The 20,120-nt window shown below is 31.6% G+C and overlaps 1 protein-coding gene across 1 annotated transcript; it reads right to left on the minus strand.

Moving 5' to 3' along the window:
• Nucleotides 1–3,070: 3,070 nt before the first annotated feature.
• Nucleotides 3,071–10,688, minus strand: LOC134232268 (fibrinogen-like protein 1). Its single transcript, XM_062714229.1, has 5 exons — nucleotides 10,682–10,688; nucleotides 9,693–9,935; nucleotides 8,812–8,886; nucleotides 5,840–6,007; nucleotides 3,071–3,333 (listed from the first exon to the last, which is right to left on the minus strand). Exons 1-5 carry the CDS (start codon nucleotides 10,686–10,688, stop codon nucleotides 3,071–3,073), a joined length of 756 nt encoding a protein of 251 aa, XP_062570213.1.
• Between the last annotated feature and the right edge of the window lie 9,432 nt (nucleotides 10,689–20,120).

Below are 20,120 nucleotides of genomic sequence, written 5' to 3' on the forward strand. Positions count from 1 at the left end.
CGAATTACCGCATTATAAGCATTTTAAAGCATTTCTAAGGTCTGAGTGAGTTCTCTTGAATCGTTCTACAATTGTGCAACGATATCGTCGATGAGATTTAAGTTGAGGGTTATTTCTTAGATAAAAGATAAAAAAAAATATCCATATCAAGTATTTTAAAGCACTTTGATTAAGGTATGATACTTTTCCGGTCAAAATACCGTCTGTCCGATGCATGGTAAACAATGTCCGATCCATGGTGAATTTTGAGTTATTCCTAAAAAGTCGATTTTTGAGGATATTATCTCAATAACGGGCATATAATTGTGTCCCAAATTGATAATTTAATCACAAACTAAATGTTAAACTCCATTTTGATAATTTTCCGTCGGTAGCGATATCGCTAGAACTTGTTGAAGTACAGGGGTATCCGATGCATGGTGAATTCACCCTATATTGTTTCGTTATTTTCCCAAGGAAACTGACTGGGATCTCCTCTCACCATACATACAAACATTTAAGCACAAAGTGTTGTTTTTAAAATTTCTATCCGTAATCCAAAAAATAAGGGGCCAATATACTTTCCTAGGACGGTCGGTCCAGTTGTCTGTTTGTTTTGTTTTTTCCTGATTTATTTGTAAGTGGGGAAATCAATTAGCCTTGACTACAGCCTTCAATTTGTTTGAGCTATGAATTTCATATTTCATAGGTTATTTCTTTATTTTGACGGGCAATTTTGAATTTTGAATTTGAGCCTTGCAGGTCATATGAACCATAGCTTTAATATTGCGCTGGTGTATTCAACGTGTAAAAACCTTTCCTAGGGTAAAAGTATTTTTGACTTTGACCTTTATGTCTGACTCGCTTTCAAAGATATTTTCAAAATTTTATTCTTAGCCATAGCTACTACACGGTTAAATCAAGTGATATCATACTCCTCACGCTTATATTTTGATGAAACCTTCTCTTGAGTACAAACAGGATTGACCTTTAACCTTCATCTTATGGATTTGACATACTTTTCAAAAACGTTAGCTTTTGACGTATTTAGTGCTAGGGAATTACTATTATACCGGTTTATTTCTTGTGGTAAGATCGTCTCTTGAATACCAATATTTTCTTTGTATATTTTTCATCCTTTTATTTGGACATTTGACCTTCTTTTGAAAAAAAACTTTGGTGATAACTTTTGAAAGGTTGACTCCGTGACTTTTATATTTCACCTATGTATTCTTAATGAAATTCTTTTGGGTATTATTAATATTGACTTCTTGACCTTGTCCAGTTTGACCCATTTTTGAAAATCTCTAACTTTGGTCATAATTACTGAACTGTTGCTGCTTTTATGGTTTTTAGTTCTTGAAGGTAGACTCATTGTGAGGACTTTTCTTTTTCTTTTTCTTTCTTTTGGTACCAATACTAGTTTATATTAACCGTGGTGTTTGACCTGCAAACGACAACATTAATCATCAGCCTCTTTGTTTCACAAACTTGTCTTGAATTTTTATCATTAGCTCCTAAAACTTTTCCTATTGATTTAATAACAAATTTCAAGTTGAAGTCTATCAAATTTTTGGATATACTAGTATATAAACCATAGTTTACATATTGCATAATAGAGAATGACTTGTCACACATACTGAATCATTTTTTAAAGATGTAGTCTCATAATTACAAAACTATTTGCAAATATATTGATTAATGTTAGCTTGCTTTTTATTTGCAAAGGCAGTTACAGATATAAGATAACATCTTTCAAAAAATAATAAATGAGTGCTTTTCTTCTAACTCCTTGTCTTGTTTTGCAATTTGATTTTTTTTCTAACTTACTTGAATTATCTCTAACCTAAATAACAATAAATTAAAATGATTTCAAATTTTGCTTTTAACGTTTGTGACGTCAAAATAAAACGCATATTACTAATGTAACCTATTAATCCCCGATCTGTGTTATGGTTTTTGAATAAAAAAAAAACACAATAAAAAATTACAGTATCGATATAAGTCTGCTATTACGTATTTTGTGCATTCAAAAGCAGAAAGCTCTTTTATTAATTACTATTTGTAGCAATAGAAGATATTGATCTTCAGAAAATGTAATTTTTTTTTACTTTAAGCTCATAATCTAGTATCATTGAGAATCTAGTATCTTTGCGTTTCTTGCCACACATAAAATTCAAGCTATCTAAATATATTTATGGTATAATTAGATTTGTGGAAAGAAATATTCAGTACGCCTCACTTCAACATTTTAGCTTATTTTCTCCATGATATTAAAATTAACAATAATTCCAATTTTAGCGGTTTTAAATATATAAATGGATACTTGAATGCAGATTCATTAAAAATACTGTGTGGATTAAAAAGATGGGGATATGTTTTTAGAGAAGTATAATCTTAGATGTATTGTACCACAAAACATGACCATCAAATATACCTATGATTAAAAAAAAAATTTCTTAACATCTTTATTACAATGAAATTTGTCTTATCCGACATGCACGGGGAACAGATTAAAAATAAATGTGTTGGAATAAACAAGGTGTAGTATTGCAGCGTGTAAAGATCATTGAGATAAGTATAAATGACAATGGCTGAAATCACAGTAAAGAGTATTGCATGTGTCGGATTAAACAGGTTCCACTGTAATAGGTTTAACAAAAAAGTAACCTTCATCCTAATTCTCCGCCAAGTTATCTCCATTTATCAGTGTTTGGAAAAAAAAAAAACAACGAAATATTTCTAATTTCAAATTTATTACAACACATATAAAGTACAACCTTTACTGAATACATTCAGTATCGATTTACAGAGCAATTCAACCCCCCTTCTTTTACTGTTTGTTACTTGATGTTAAATATTTAAAAAAAAGAAAAACAAAACTCAGCGATAAAAATCAATTTAAATCGTCTCTTGAGGGTTTCCATAATCCATTGATGATCCTTTGTCTGTTAAAAAAATAATAATACTTCACAGATAAATGTATGATAGTATATTTCTTCTTTAAAAAAAAAAAAAACTTTCATAACTGAAATTTTCAGAGTAATACAAAAGTAAAAAGAACTTGTTTTTAAGATGTAATGATGTTTACCTAGTTCCGTCTTATCATCATTAAAGTCGCCTTCACTGACGTCCCACTCGTTACTGTGGGATACCATGGTCTGTACCAGGACTCCGAGGACCATTGACCGTTAAGGAAGGCTCGGTGACAGAAGTTAAACCACCAGCCCCCTCTACGGATACTGCGGGCAGCACAGTTAATACCACTAGATCTGTCGTTATCTCTGTCTGGGGTACTGAAGGACATCCCAGACAGATCTCTGGCAGAATAACCGGTGTCCAACATACTGTCTCCTGTAGAATTAAAAAAGAAACATATACATGGACACTTGTTTAAAATAGATCAGTAGATTTATATCGACTATACTCGTCGTGATCTCTGTCTGGTGTGGAGAAGAACATCCCAGACAGATTGTGGTAAAAAAAAAACAACCTGTATTTAACATAGGGTGAGTTAACCATTCATCGGACACATACCTTGCTTCGGACAACTTTAGGTAATAAACTCTCTCTCAACTTAAGAGTTCTGTGTATGTATTTGCTTCTATCTTAAAGCTGAGGATTTAAATTTTTTAATGATACCGATTGTTATTATCATGTTGTGATAAAAATACCCCGAGAATGGCCTTGAAGTTACGTCATATATTTTACATCGTCAAAGGGGAATAACTAGAAATTTATGATTTTGCGATTTTTAGAGTTATCGTTCTTAAAATTCGACTTCAACGGAACGAGTCGAACTTTGTTAAATAAAGTCAAAGATTGGTAATTTTACATAAATTCTAAAGAAATTTCACTTCAATGTTCGTATAATTATTTTTTGAGCTGGTTTTTACTGGTATGTTCATTTCTCCATACATCGGACACAAATTAACCATGCATCGGACACTTTCCGATGCAAAGGTAAGCACTATCATTTTCATACAGAACCCAACTGACAGCTGTTTCTTGCAGAAATAGAAAATAAAAACTCTATATTTTCAGTCAAAATGTAATTATCGATATTTGACGTTTAGAATTTGACGCAATTCATTTCTACAAACCAAAGTATTATAAACCATGAGAAAAAAGCGCGAATTACCGCATTATAAGCATTTTAAAGCATTTCTTACTAATCTTAGGCAAAGTGAGGCATTTTTAATCGTTCTACATTTGTGCAACGATATCGTCAATTAAATTTAAGTCGATGGTCATTTCTTAGATAAAAGATAAATATAAATCCATATTAATGACTTTAAAGCATTGTGATAAAGGTATGATATTTTTTCGGTCCAAATACCGTCTGTCCGATGCATGGTAAACAATGTCCGATCCATGGTAAATTCTGAGTTATATTTAAAAACTCGATTTTTGAGGATATTTTATCAATAAAAGGCATTTATTTGTGTCCCAAATTTATATTTTAAGCACATACTAATTGTTAAACTCCATTTTGATTATTTTACGTCGGTATCGATATCGCTATAACTTGTTGAATTACAACGGCGTCCGATGCATGGTGAATTCACCCTAGTGTCCCCTGTAAAATCAAACAAAAAGAATCACAAAGTTAATTGATTTATATATTTTTAATCTACCGGTAATTGTCAATAATAATACTGAGGTACTTCTAAGATAGACGGCTTTAGGTTCTGGAAAGATCGATAATATTTTTTTTTGTTCTGACTTAGAATCCCTGTTGTCTATCATACTGGTATATGCAGAATTGGTGAAAATATATAACAGAGATAATAGTTATTAATTTACATCTCATTAATCTTAATACTGAAGTACGTCTGAGATACACAGTTTGATGTTTTGTTTACTGTAAAGAGAGATAAAAAATACAAGACAACAAAACACTGTGGAATTCACATGGAATCCTTTTTAGTGTAACAATAAACAACAGACGTGTTACTCCTCTAAAGAATGGGGGTAAAGGTCACTGAAAATATCAGAAAACATGAATAAATGAAATATTCATATATGTCAGAAACCGTGCCTTTAATAATGTATAAAATACAGTACGAAGTAAATCAATCAAAATTTTAACGATATAATATATGGTGTACCTGTAAATGTTTTAAAATATTAGATTTTCATTAGATGAAGCATATGTATTGTAAATGTGAAAAACGTTGAGGTGTTTTAAATATGGCTTTTTATTTTTTTTTTTTTAATTTAAACATGTATCCGATCAAATAAGTATCATTTGATATTTAAGATCAATGACGCTCTGTAAATTTCTTATTCCGTAGTAGTAAACTGTGAATTATTGAGAAGCAGACTAGATTTTCGTTAAATAGACAAAAGTTATTGTAAATGTGAAACACATTGAGATGTTTTGAATTTGGCTTTTTAAAATTTGAATATGTTTCCGATAAAATAATTTTATTTCAACATGAAAGTTTCCTGGAAATGTCGGTATATTAGATCAATTATGCTGTGTAAACTTCCTGTCCCGTAGAAGTTAAAATCTGAATAATTAAAAATTATCAAGAAACCTAAGCTCAATAACAATGCTTGAGCAAATATGATTGCTTGCTTTGTTTCTTAAAAATAATTTAACACGATTTTCTTTATATTTTAGCTTTCTGACTTTAAAAAGCTCAATGTTTGCGGAATTAGAGAATTAAACATGCAGATGATATTCTGAAATTTAAAACATACTTAGTGTGCGTGGAATCAAAAAGGTACACAGAATACCAGAAAAACCCTATCTTTTTTCAACAACTTAATCATCTTTCAATCAAAAATATTTTTTTATGATAAGATACGTAATTTGAACCCCATTTTAAGAACTTTACGTGGATACACAAACCTAAGGTCCCCGTGGCAGGTCCTGCAAGAAAGATTTGATATTTTCCTGCTTCGTCGGAGACAGAGAATCCGTCGTACATTTCATACAGAGTTGTACCATTTTGTAGAGCTATGGTCACATACAGGGATGAGGTGATTTCTTTTGTTAATTGATGTATCAAGTCATTTCCTGTATTAAAAAATCCATTGATTCTATTTAATATAATCATACCTTATTGAGTAATAAAATTACTTTCCTGTTTTAAGATATATTTAAAATCAATAACTATGCAGGGGCGGATACAGAATTTGTGGTTAGGGTGGCGTGAATAATTTTGTTGAGGCAAGGAGTCTGGGTCCTGGGTTTTCGTGTATTTTAGAGTAAAACCAGGCAAAATATTAGTGCATATTTTTCAATTATTTTTGTTTTAAGTGGCATATAGGTCTGGATGTTTGAATAATAATTGTTTTGAATGTTTCAATTCTCATTGTATTGTAGCATATGCCACTATAATAAACGATTCAATTACTTATTACTTACTATAAGTGTTATATTGCTTAGCGATGTACCATGGTACGGCGTGTCTAATACTACATATAGTAGTATATCATACTTTGAATGGTGATTACTCAGATTCGCGGCCCCGGAAGTTCCTGGATTTTTGTGTATTTTAAGAGTAAAAATCAGAAAAACAGTGGTTTGGTTAGTTTTTACCAAAATGTAACAGTTATAGAATAAGTCAATCATGGGACTTTGAAAAATCCAGGCGTACGAACACACACGCTTTAATGACATACACAATCCGCCAGTGCTATGTGTATTACAGTGTAATATTGTTTCGTAAAAAAAGCCCAAGGGAAAATAATAATAACAATCTAAAGATTTTTGTAATATGCATTGTTTAAAACTGTATCAGACTATATCAGACAATTCCTATTGTATAGTAATAAATGCATGTTATTCAACTACGTAGATGCAGCTATTTATAATCTGCTTATATCATGCTTTATTTAGATATACAAGGCTTTGTCCGGGAAAATCGTGAGACAAGGTTTTTCTTTTTGAAAATAATGGACACACTAAGTTTTCCCTCTGAAATTTTCAGTAAATGTTTATTTATCATATTGAAGTTTCAAAATATTTTGATAAAATTATTTCCACAGAAATCAAGATTTTATTTTGCTTAATGTGTACAGGTCCTATATTATCACGGTCAAATAACAAAGGTTATATTAGAAAATACATGAGTATTGATAAGAATAAAAGATTTAAACACATGAGATTGGGGCTAAATATTTCCTTAATCGGTTCACCACAATTCATTCTGTCAGTTTCTTCAAAATTTTCAGGGCATTTGGTTATTATTTATTTTTTTGGCAGTTTCCTGAGCATTCGAAATGGGAAAATGGTAAATACAGCACACGAAACAAGTGACGATTTGATGACATAATTGTGCAGTTTAGTTTGATTTAGATAATGTGATAACAACTAAAGAAACTTTAAATGAAAAAAGAAAAAAAACATTAAAAATAAAAATCCCAGATCTTTATCATAGAAATGTTATGGAACTTTTCTAATTGTGAAGTCGTTCTTGATCAAACCCCATGTTTAACACACACATACGGACAAACAATATTGTAAACAAACATGCTGTCACTGTGGACCGTGAATATAAATTGTGTGAATTATGGGTGTGCGAAGGACACAGACTTGTACGTGGGTATATAATTTTCAATACGCGCAAGCTTGCTTAATGAAATAAGCCTACGTGACAATTCTGTGTGATTCACACACCCATAACTCACACAAAACTTAAAAACATAAGGACTTTCAAAAACTAAAGGACTTTGAAATACGAAAAGTCCTTTGAATTTCCATTCTTGTATGTCTTATCTTTCCTTTATTTTGATAATAACTGGTAAATGCATTTTTTATTTACCATTGAACTACTAAAAACAAGACTAAAGAAAGTAGAGTTTTTATATTATTCGTACATCAATTTATTTTTTAACTGCTTTCAAAATTCAAATGTTTATATCTTGGTTATACTTTTAAACCAATTAAAGACCCGGTATTGGTTCATATTTACCAATCCAAACTTCCTGTTCCGGTTCACCAAAACCATTTTTGTAGTCTGTCCAGTTTCTGTCAAAGCTCACGGACCCATCGAATCGTTTTTGGATGACCTTGGAAAAATATATGCATATTTATTAGCATAGTTTGGATTGCCTCGGAAAGATGTATGTACATTCATTAGGATAGTTGACTTGCTGTTTAAATTAATTAGATTACTAATGTGAGGGTCTCTTGTAGAATTTATAGACATGTTATCATTGTGGAAAAAAAGACAAAGATAAAGAGCGGTGATCGACTTTTAAAAAAGTAACAACCAATCCAAATATGTGAACAGGACATAGATCAAACCCACATACACAACACACACCCTCTAACACACATACACACACCGAAAGTTCCAGCGGTGGGATCAGGTTCATGAATTAAAAAGGGAGTCGTAAGCCTCTGTCAAGAAAAATTAAAAACGTGAGAATTCTCTATTTTATCTAATTTAGTATACAACGATCTAACAATTGACATGATACAGATAGACGGATCATTCTCTAGTCTAATTTAGTATACAGCGATCTAACAATTGAAATGAAAGAGACAGAAACATTCGACCCGTTTAAAAGGATTGACCATTTTTTGAAATGCTGACTAAAAATGGTTATTTTAAAATCCCTTTTAGTCAAAACATTCCTAAGTATTCTGTCTTAGATTAAAAATTAATTATGATCTTACTCTTGCTGATTGTAGAAATTTGGGAGATGCTTACACCAGATGCAGGTGATAGCAGAATATCAATTAATAAAAAAGGGAAAACGAAGATGGAAAACTATATCAATTTCCTGGACAAGACACAATGTAAATATCACAAAATCAACCCAATGCATCATATAACCAAAAATCAAAACTTAGAATTTATCAAAACTCACCGTCCACCCGCCGCCCATTATATCCATGTTTCAGTGAACCTTGACCGGAATGGACTTTGTCCCGTATGGGTAAATCTGAGAGAAACGTCCGATTTATCATAATCATTTTCACGAAGTTCCTTACAATCCGAGGGGAGAACTAAAGAACAAAGTGAGAATTATATAGGATTAGGACTTACATAATATAAAAGGAAAACTAAAGACCAAAATTGAGAATTACATAGGATTAGGACTTACAAGAACAAAAGTGAGAATTATATAGGATTAGGACTTACATACTCTTAAGGGAAAACTAAAGAACAAAAGTGAGAATTATATAGGATTAGGACTTACATAATATTAAGGGAAAACTAAAGAACAAAAGTGAGCATTAATAGGATTAGGACAAACATAATATTTAGGGAAAACTAAAGAACAAAAATGAGAATTATAAAGGATTGGGACTTACATAATATAAAAGGAAGACTAAAGAATTGAAGTAAGAATTACATAGGATTAGGACTTACATAATATATAGGGAAAACTAAAGAACAAAAGTGTGAATTATATAGGATTAAAACTTACATAATATAAAGGAAAATCTTAATTCAAATCTGAGATTTATTTAGGATTTAGGTTAAGACCATCTGAAGGAGTAACTCAAAATTCAAAACTAAGAATTATAGAATTCTTTCTATATAATTATTATAAGAATTCAATAATGTTATACTAATCTTAATTCAAAACTTAGAATTATATAAGATTATGAAAATAAATAGAATAGTTATCTTCACTGTTCAACGCTTGAAACGACTCATAAGAATAAACAATCAAAATAAGGTCAGATAAATCGGTTACAAGTGTAAGATTGAAGAAAAAATAAAATAAAAACTAATACATACATTCCGGAAAGTAATACCGCCATCCGGTTTCGTCCGACATTCCGGAAGTGAAGGCCTTCTTATGGGTCCGGCACTTCTTCAGCGTAGAGTTGTACCCGAAGAATTCGCAATCTCTCTGACAGGTGGCAGCACACTCGATTAAAGAATGGACTTCGTGTTGTCCTACAAGTTCGTCATTGGACATCTTGTTATCGAGTTCCAGTTTCGCGGTATATCTCCAGGAGGAGATGGTAGCACGAGAAACTGTAAAAAGAGAGGTAATTAAACAAACAATACGAATACAGCTCATTTTGTAGTTTCTGGTGTGTATTTAGAGCGTTTCTGTAAGAGCTTAGAATTAATCCGTCAACTGACGAGTTTAAATATCAAATTATTATCCATTCCTGCAAAACGATTGGCATTGTTATGGTATTATTATTTCTAAAGTATCGATTGTGTTTAATTCCTGGAATTATTGCATTTGCCGTTCTTATTTAAATGACCGATTGAAATAAGGGTGTCAATGCAATAACAAAACTACATAAACATATTATCAAAGTGCCATACTAGAAAAAAATGATTAAATATTTTATAATATGCGCTGACGAATTTACATTAAAAATGAACAGAATGAAACTATTCCTTTGCAATTTGGTTTGAAGAAACCTTCAGGATATCAAAGATATTAGACAAAAAGGGATTATTATACTCCTTATCTAAAAGAATTGCTTCTCTTTTACATATCAAACTGTTTTCTCAAAAATAGATAATATATCTCATCCAAATAACCTGCTAAATTTTAATTCAAAGTTTACACTTTACCAATCTTATAAAAAAAAAGATTATAATTACTTTCTTCCCTATTTTCTGATAAAAGCATTTTTTTGACACGTTTGGTAAAATTCTAATGATTAAAAATTAAAAAAAAAAATGATATCCTACAAAATGTATTCTATAATATTGTCTTTCACAAAGTGCGCTTTATATCAATTTAGTTTTAACAAACATACTCTTCATTTTTACTACTTCCACCATGAACGTTTAGGTTTTCAACAATTTAAAAAAAATGTTTAAGAGAAAACTTCAGTTGTAATGATATGAAATATATACAAGATAACCCCAAAATTTCTCAAATGCAAACAAAAAAATTTTTTTAGAGACAGTGAATTTTTAAGGAGTCTGTTCCAGTCCTACCTTTCTCAACTTATTCTGCCTCGTTTAAGAAACCGCTTGCAGTTTTGTTTGCAAATGTAATTCTTGAGAACCTCTCCATCATATTATGAAGTCAACACTTGTCTTTGGGCTCAAACAAAAAAAGGATATAATAGTAAAAATAATAGATAAAGGATATCGAGATAACGAACAGTATTCAATATCAAATTCAGCAAATTCTATTAAACAATACAAAATAGAGCAGAACAAACACGGACCCCCGAAACATCAGAGGTGGGATCAGATGCCATGGAGGAGTGAGCATCCCCTACTGACCCGTCACACCCGCCGTGTGCTCCTTGTCATGATCAGGAAACAACGGAAAAATCTGTCGTCAATTCAGTGTACAAATAATACAATCAGTATGAAAAGCATCAGTCAGCATTCCATTAAATGATAATTTTTATTTGCTGACAAGATAATTGTATCAACCATAGAACTTAAGAAATAATGACTTTAGAGGAGAACGTTGATATTCTTGTTTCATCAACTTATTTGTCAATAAATACCTTGTTTCTTGTCTCCATATGATTACATTCTTTCTATTTTCTCACACTATGAACCTACAGGCTTCAATTGCATTTATAGGACTACAAACACAGCTTCTTCTATTCTGAGTGCAGTCCGATTTACACACCCGTATATTACATCCTACACTGTGTGTTCAGAAGTAAAGATATAAAAATTTTTGCAAGATGAATAAATATAAGTTTCTTATAATATTCTTAGAAAGAAACTCAAAACATAAATAAAATTGCAGATTTATATCTTAAAGAAAATGATTGATGTCAATAAATTTAATTGTATCCGCAGCAAGGATAAGACTGCCCGTAAAATATCAAACTGTTCAAACTGTACTAACTTCTCTGAATTACCTAGATATGACGTCATTATATAATATGACGTCAAGTCACTGCATACTTGAGCATGACGGGGAAAGTGTTACATGGCATGTAGATTTATATTGGGGACTTGTTGTTAAATTAAAGTGTAGAATTGTTTTTTTAAGCTTCAGTGTGCTGTTATGATGTTGAACATTTGAAATTTAATTATCCTTATTCCTTTTTATTGTCCGATATGCACATATTCAAACAATAGCAAAAAATTATGTGTGAAACGCTCCCCTTAAAAATTCGTAGACAGAGTTAGAATTTTTGAATCGTGATTATATTGGACTGGCACAAGTGATTAACAAGAACAAATTGAAGATATTCAGTGTGAATCTATAAGAGAAGTATGGCTTCTAACTGATTTTTGCTGGGGGATTATGTATAGTTTAGCCATTTTTGTATAAATCTCGATAAAGAGTGGAAAACACCCCTTCTTATGTTGGTAAGTTGAATTTCTCGTAAAATATTTTCTAAACAGGTAAAAATTAAACCTGCCCCCAGCACTTTCTATGTACCAGAGATCATGACGAATTGATCTATGTAACAAACTTTGCACAATATTTTTGTTTTGCACTTGTGCCGAACCGATTTTTGTGCAACAATTAGGAATATCATAAATCCCCGTCACGTGATCAACACAGTCATGTGACATCACAAAAATGCTTTAGAATAGAACCTGATTAAACTATTATCTCAAGTTGACTCTAGAAATTTAAATCTAGCTCAAAATATAATGTATATTTTCAAGGCATCTTAAGCCTTAGGACAGCCTTATCATAACTGCGTAATAAAAGTTTTCAATATTCTTAGAGAACTGTCATATCCTTATTTATTGCTTTTAATTCTACGATTTCTGCAAGGACAAAAAACCTCTTCACACTTGGGTGTCATTCAGAAAAAGGATAACTTCTTTAAAGGTATGTAGTTTCTATTTCAGGAACGATTTCAGCTCTTGAAATAAATTTCAAAACTTAAAAAAAGTATAGAAAAACATTTTCTTGTTTATAACCATTATAAAAACACTCTCATTTTTCATCATAGTGTTAAAATTTTGATTTTTTGGAGGGTTTCCATACTTAATATCGCGAGCTATCTAACTTACTACCGCTTTTTTACAGGAGAGTGGAGAAAGCTCTAGATTTTGGGGACATGTGACATTGTTTTACAGTAGTAACAATCAAATGATTTCATAAATTTTATGCCGAAAGTACAGAGTATTGAAAAGAATTCGACTCCAAATAGTAGATTGTCAACTACGGAAAGTTTAGAATATTTTATCAGCTTTAAAAAAGACAATTGTCAATGAAAATTTGATGACAAAACAAAAATGTAACTTTTTAAGACTTTTTCGTTTCAAAAATTTATTAGGCTGGTTCAGCAATTTTTTAGCAAGGTATTCTACAATGAATTTCTTACGTTTATATATGTATATACTTTTAAAACTAATTCTTGTGTGATATAATTTATTATTAAATCGTCTTTAATATTACAGCAATCTCTAAAATAATATGAAGATTTTGTTTAAATTTTTCCTACTCAAATGTTATAAATGTTAAACATGTACATGAAACTTAATCATTTTTTTAAAAGGGGGGAGGCGTAAAATGATCTTCTCGGCAGGCGGGCTGTTCATATACATTATTGTATATAGGCAAATGGATCAGATAAAGGTGAATAGAAGGTATTTATTTTTTTTAGCATATCGCTTTATAGAGTATAAAATAAATTAATATCCGTAAGGTAAAATTGGATAAATATAACACGACGGTCGTCTAGATTTCCTCGACTGACACATATTCATTTTTAAAATGGTAAACACAAAATAATTTTTTTTTTATTTTGTTTGAATTTATTTGTTATTGATAATATTCATACGAGTCATATCTTTCTACGTAATTAAAAAAATTGTGTCGGATATTATTTTTTGAACAACCCCATGGCGATGCACTTTCTCGCAGCTCTTTTTTTTTTGTCCAAAGTTTTTGGTCATTGACATTCAATTTAATATCAATATTTTTTTATAAGGTTCTAGTTTAAGGCCGTGTCACACTGTCACGATTAATGCTACGATTACCCACGGATTAATAAAAGTTGAAAATCGCCGTTCATCGCCAGGTTTGTCTTGCGATTTTTCTACAGCGTGTAGAATATTTTGCTGCTAGAATGGTGTGTCTGCGATGTCTGTGCGAAAAAGTACGAGGTTTGTACGATTTAAGTACGAACTAAGGCGACAGCGTTACGAACTGGTTATGATATTTCTACGATTATGAAGGATTAAACGCGGTTACATACGATACTCAACGAAGGACTACGATATGCCACGTTACATACACGATATTCCCACGACTAATGGCGATTTCTTACGATTATACATGTAATAGAATGCACATATATAGTAAAGGGAGATTTGTCTGAAATCATTTAACATCATAGTTATGTTTTATGATCATGGTAAAAACTACAGTGTGGAACTTTTGATTATGTTGGATTTCTTCGTGTGTTTATTGTACACGCTGTTTATAGATTCAGTTACCCATGTATTTTCAGTTTATTTCACTTTTCTAAGCTTCTTTCCTTTTATTTTAGGCAGTATTTTGATTTCGACAGTGTTAACATCAGACACCGTCTGCCTACATCGTATCAAATAGTAGTTCAATCGCACAGTTTTCGTACAGCACTTGCCTTCAATCGTCCTTTTTCGTATCATATTCTTGGAAAAGTCGTACTATGTTCTTATCAATTCGAAGAACACTCGCAGTATCTCGTAGGACACTCGCAGTAACTCGAGACACACTCGCACAAACTCGAAGGACACTCGAAATAACTCGTAGGACTCTCGTAGTGTCGCGAGTACTACGAAGTTCCGCGAATGTCGCACGAATTTCGAAGATTTACTACGATTATGAGTACGAGTGCAGTGCGGATGCTGTGCGATTGTCTACGAATAATTAAAAATCGTGCTTTGTCCACGATTGTTTTGAACATGCTCAAAACAATCGCCAAGTATGGCGATTTGCTGCGATCCAACACGATTCAGGAAGATATCCTGCGAGTACTTCTGCGATAAATCCCGATTTGCTGCGATTTTTGAATTCGTAGTGTATCGTAGCTATAAATAGTGACAGTGTGACACGGGCTTTAGACACTCCTTTTCATTAATTTCTTAAAAATTCCTTGAAGTTACTCGTTATCATGTCTGTTACTAAAATTTAAGCTTTTAAGGTAAAGATCCATACCACGTAAAATAACGTTATGTGACGTTATTCTCGTTTGTGACGTTATTACGTCAAACGCGCCCGACGCTTATTCTATCAAAAATGCCTGACGTCGATTTCACTTACCGTAAAAAAAAGGTACATTAATTTCCAAATAAAAGACATAAATATACGATGTTCAGTTATTTTCCGGGATGCATGATCGAAGGAGAGTTGATTCGTCAAACCGAAAGTACAACAAAGATGGCATGGAAGATTCATTGTCTCGAGTACAAGATAACTAAAAGACTTCGACAATCGGGTCGTTTTTTGTCTCTGTAAGTTGAAGAGTTACAGAGTAACAAATAAATGGTTCTCTTGTCGAAAGTCATTATCGTTCGCTTACATGTTTGTACATAGGCTTAGTACATAACCATTTTCGAACCACGTACGGCTCTGAAAGTATTCAGGTACCTAACTCCTTTGCTTCAATATTCCGATTTTTATATGTCGTTTTTCTCTTCTCGATTGTTTGAATTAAAATATCGTCCCCTGGGGATTGACTCAGGATTTTGAAAAAAAAAATTATGGAAAACTTTATTTTTTTTACAATGTATATATCATACATAAAACAGTTACTGCACAAACATTAATGCTCTGTTATTTGGTATATCCTTGCACTGAAACATAAAATAATTATTGATAAAAAAAAAAACCCAGAATATTTCATTTAAGTAGGAAAGGACATTGATACATTGACAAAAAAATTCCTTAATACACATAATATGTGACATATATGCTGAAAATTTGGAAAAATTTGTTTTAAAGCAAGTGCACAATAATCTTTAGCTATCATTTGTAGTGCTTTGGGTATACAATGTAGTGTATTGGTGCACATGTCATTAGACTGACAGGTGTCCTGGGTTCGATTCTCTGGAAGTTGAAAAAATACAGAGTAACAAATAAATGGTTCTCTTTTGTCGAAAGTCATTATCATTTGCTTATATACTTGTACATAGTACATAACCATTTTCGAACTTTTTGGGCCTCTTGTTATATGTTTGCTAGAGCCAATTTCCAAATTGATGATAAAATTACATATTTGTCATCTACGGTTTATACATGTACAATATGTTTAATAAATGAGAAAAACATACGTCGAACAGACCCAGAGGTCTATATCGGATGGGGAAGGGGATATTTCTGTCTTCAAGCACCCGTCGCCCGTGAATAGTATAGCAATAGATATCAGTCGCTAATAAGATAATGTGCAATTTTATGCATTACCATGATTACTGTAATGATAGTTAGACACCCACAAATAACAATATGACAGTAACAAAGAAGGGAATACATGTATAAGATGATAAATAGGAATGCCTATGAGATCATAGAGGGTGATATAAAAAGGAATAAGGAAAAGGATAAAATTTCAATCCAACATTTCCCAAAATCAACTCTGTTAGTTAAGCCGAGTGCTTACAATGTTATAATTATACAATTAGGTTGTTCGTGCGTGGTTTAATCATGCATTAATCATTAAAAACAAAGATAACCAGTTTCAGTTTAGATTTTATGGATTTATGTCAAGATTGTTGCTTTTTATTTGAATGAAAAATTATTAATACTGTCTCATAAAAGTTATGACAGTGTTTTTTTTTTTCAAAAACAAATCAATTTACCAACATACAGAATTTATTGCATAATTACCTTGACCCTTTGATCACAAAATCAATAAGGGCCTCCCTCGAGCCACAGAGAGTTGCTGTGTCAAATTTCAATGCAAAGGCTTCTTGAAAGTGTTACAGACAGACAGAAAGACACATGGACAGATGCACAGACCTAAATTTAGTATCCCCACTTTCAGTGAAAGGGGAGACAATTATATAAGTTTTTTTTTTTGTTGATGTTAAACTTGGTTTATCAAGATACTTGTTTAAAAAAAAATAGCATAACTTTCCCAGTGATTATTCAGTTCTTTCTTTTCCTACATAAATAGTTTTTGATATCATATTGAGCTTAATAATATTATACACCTACACATTTATCTATTTTAACATCAATATGCACTAAGCAACAGTTCCAAAAAGCCAGATAATGTATTGGACCAGCATGCAAAACTTGTATCAAACCATTTTCCCCCAAATGAATGAAGAGTCCTTCCCAAACTTATGAATTAGGACTTTGTGCTGTGTCATGTAGCCTGATAAAAAGCTGGAGAAGAAAAAAAAACTTTTTTTTTTAATTTCATTATTAGAATACAATTTTAAAGAAGTGTAATTGAACTGCCTAAACTCCAATACAAGTCAAATTGAACCATCTTGGATGTCTTGATTAAATGTTTTTATTTTAGGCACAGAGCAACAGAAAAGAGTTTTTTTTTAAACTAGACCAAGTTCATAATGCATGTATTATTCCTCAGGTACTTTTAATATACAAGTATACATACAAATTAAATATTCAGTACCTATAATGATGTTCATCAGCTCAGAAAATTTCAGGTTCGAGAATCTGTGTCAAAACTCATGGAACAAATGCTCACTGGATCCATATCAAAATATCACTTTAACATAGAACATTCTATTTACTCAGGGAGTTGTTGACTTTTAAAGCATCATACCAATGACTTTTCATACCAATTTTGCATAGATCAGTTTTTCCAAGGAGGGGTCCTGCCATCCAAGATCACTTTTAGTAAAATTCACTGTTATCTTAGGACTTTCAGTAAGGCGGGATTTTCTTGATGTTATGTATTTAGCCTCTAAAATTTACACAGCTTTCATTCATTGTTGAAATATCTGTGGCCGGGATAGAAATTCAGGACATATAAGAAAGAAAGATTACCGGTAAGTTGTCTAATGATTGTCAACAATGATTAAAAGTACCTGATGTTATTAATTTTTTAACCAATGAAAATTTATTTGCCATTTGAAAGACACCAGTGCTGAGAATACTACGTCTTACTAAAAGTCCAAGGATGGCAGAGAATAATTGTACTGCTAGGTTAAGTATGTACATTTAATAAATCTGCAATGTCCATGGGAACACACACACTCACCACTAGATCCGCCATGAAAATTTCAATCAAAAAGCATCCTATAGAAATTATACTATGGAAACGTGAAAAAAAATATAAGTGCTGACAAAAATTATTGTGAAAGGGTGATTTTGACAGCTCGGTCAGAGTACATAAAACACCTATTTTTTTATTGTTTGACTTACTTAACCCTTTTAATTATGAACTCTTTCATATATTTATAAAACCTTATTGATTTTAAAAATACATAAATTACTTCACATTTTACCAATTAAATGACATAGCTTTAGTAATGATGCTCTCAATGCAATTCTAGTCATCAACTATGGAGCTTGAATTTATTAAACGAATTTGAGTTATCTACGGAAAACCTCGATCATTCAGTGCTAGAGTGTCCCTAGCTTAAGAAGGGGATCTCTGCCTTCCAAGGATATGATCGCCTGTAAGCACGGTGTTTTAAACAAACAAACAAACAAACATTACAAAGTGGAAACACTGAACATATTCATCTCTGCGTACATTAATTTGATCTATTTTATATGGTATATGAATAAAAACATGATAAACAACGTTGAACCTTACTTGGACAGGTCCGAGCATTTCCTGAGATCAGAAACCAGACGTTAAAAAGACGTGGCAAACAAACCACTTATTTGTATCTATGAATAGCGAGAAATGTATTACATAGACACAAAAAGTAATAAAACGTGCCACTTCCCTTATTTTTTTAATTAACTAAATCGCATCCAAACTACCCATGTTGCAACTGAAAGTATTTTCTTCTTTCACTTCCGTCTTAACGTCACACATGCGCATTAACGGTTTATAGAATATTCCGAAGATTGAACCCGATTACTATTATGCTTGTGAATCGTGAAAACGAATTTTTGGCCGTCTATGCATTAAATATTCAACTTATGATTTAAACCATACCTATTACTGTTCTATTATCGATAGTTTCAAATATTTAAAGCGATTTTTACACCCAAATCCTAAAAGTATAGATGTTAAAAAGATTTTTCAAATTATCATTTTTCAGCAAATTTGGTTTAAAAATGTGAAATTTTCTTGTTTGATGCCCGCTGCCCCACTTAATTTTTATGCCATATAAGGGAGAGAACATTGGAAAATAACGTGTTAATTTTAAAAAGAAATATGTAGTCAGAATATCAAGCAGCAATTTATTTTTACTCGTAATGAACTTTATAATTTTGAGCTAAATATGTTTAATTCGCCCTAGAAAGTAATATTAGGTGGATCAGCAGATTAAAAAAATAATTAAACATTTAAACAAGCATATTTTCTCTATGATTCATATGTTAAAAAAATTCTTTTGCTTTTAATTTTAGAAAGCTAGAATAAATATCTTAATTTCCGCATTTCCGTCATTTCACGAGACAATGTCTATTTTTAGTAACAATCCTTTCAAAAGGAGGCCCGGTTGACCCCAAAATTTACACTGATCTGGAAAGGACAAATACTCAGTTAAGATTCTGAAAAGTTTCAACAAAATCTGTAGTTCCGTTATTTCTATAGGATGGTATGGATCTTTACCTTAAGATGTCCCCCACATCGCAAAGTGTTTTGCCTGCCTCCACCTGTCTCACTCAAATAGTAATTGAACACATTTCTCACTATAGTAATGATGATCTAGTGATTTGAAAAATAAAATAATATATAACTGGTAGGTTCCGTATAAATTGATAATAACTACCATGTAATTACTACATTAGGCATGTGATATGTATTATCTGTAGAATGCAACTACAGTATCGGAGCAACTGAACAAATAATTCTTAACAAGCCTAAAAATTGTTTAATAAGGAAAAACTGTTATTTTGAGCGGATTTTAATGTGAAGTATATAGTGTGAAAATTAATAGAAAGGGTACTGGGGGACTGTCCCCTACGTCTCCACAATTTCTTTTAGAGATCATTAAAAAAAAAAAACAAGTGAAAGTCACTGAGAAGAATAATAAATTTACTGTCCATACAATCACTACCTCAAAAGTAGTTTTACCAGGAATTGGTAGATTTACTAGATAACATTAGTAAATGTAAGAATTTCTAAGTAACTATCACTGGGTATCTAAGTATCTTTACGACCACTACTTCAC

This window comes from Saccostrea cucullata, unplaced genomic scaffold, assembly GCF_032062105.1.
Source record: "Saccostrea cucullata isolate Sc308-1 unplaced genomic scaffold, CSIRO_AGI_Scuc_v1 ctg9895, whole genome shotgun sequence".
Lineage (NCBI taxonomy): Eukaryota > Metazoa > Mollusca > Bivalvia > Ostreida > Ostreidae > Saccostrea > Saccostrea cuccullata.

Coding starts and splice junctions, on each gene's coding strand:
- LOC134232268 (XM_062714229.1), bottom strand. Junction 6,008..8,811: donor TAATGGGCGGCGGGTGGACG/GTGAGTTTTGAT, acceptor TTTTTAATACAG/GAAATGACTTGATACATCAA. Junction 3,334..5,839: donor ACCTGCCACGGGGACCTTAG/GTTTGTGTATCC, acceptor TTAATTCTACAG/GAGACAGTATGTTGGACACC.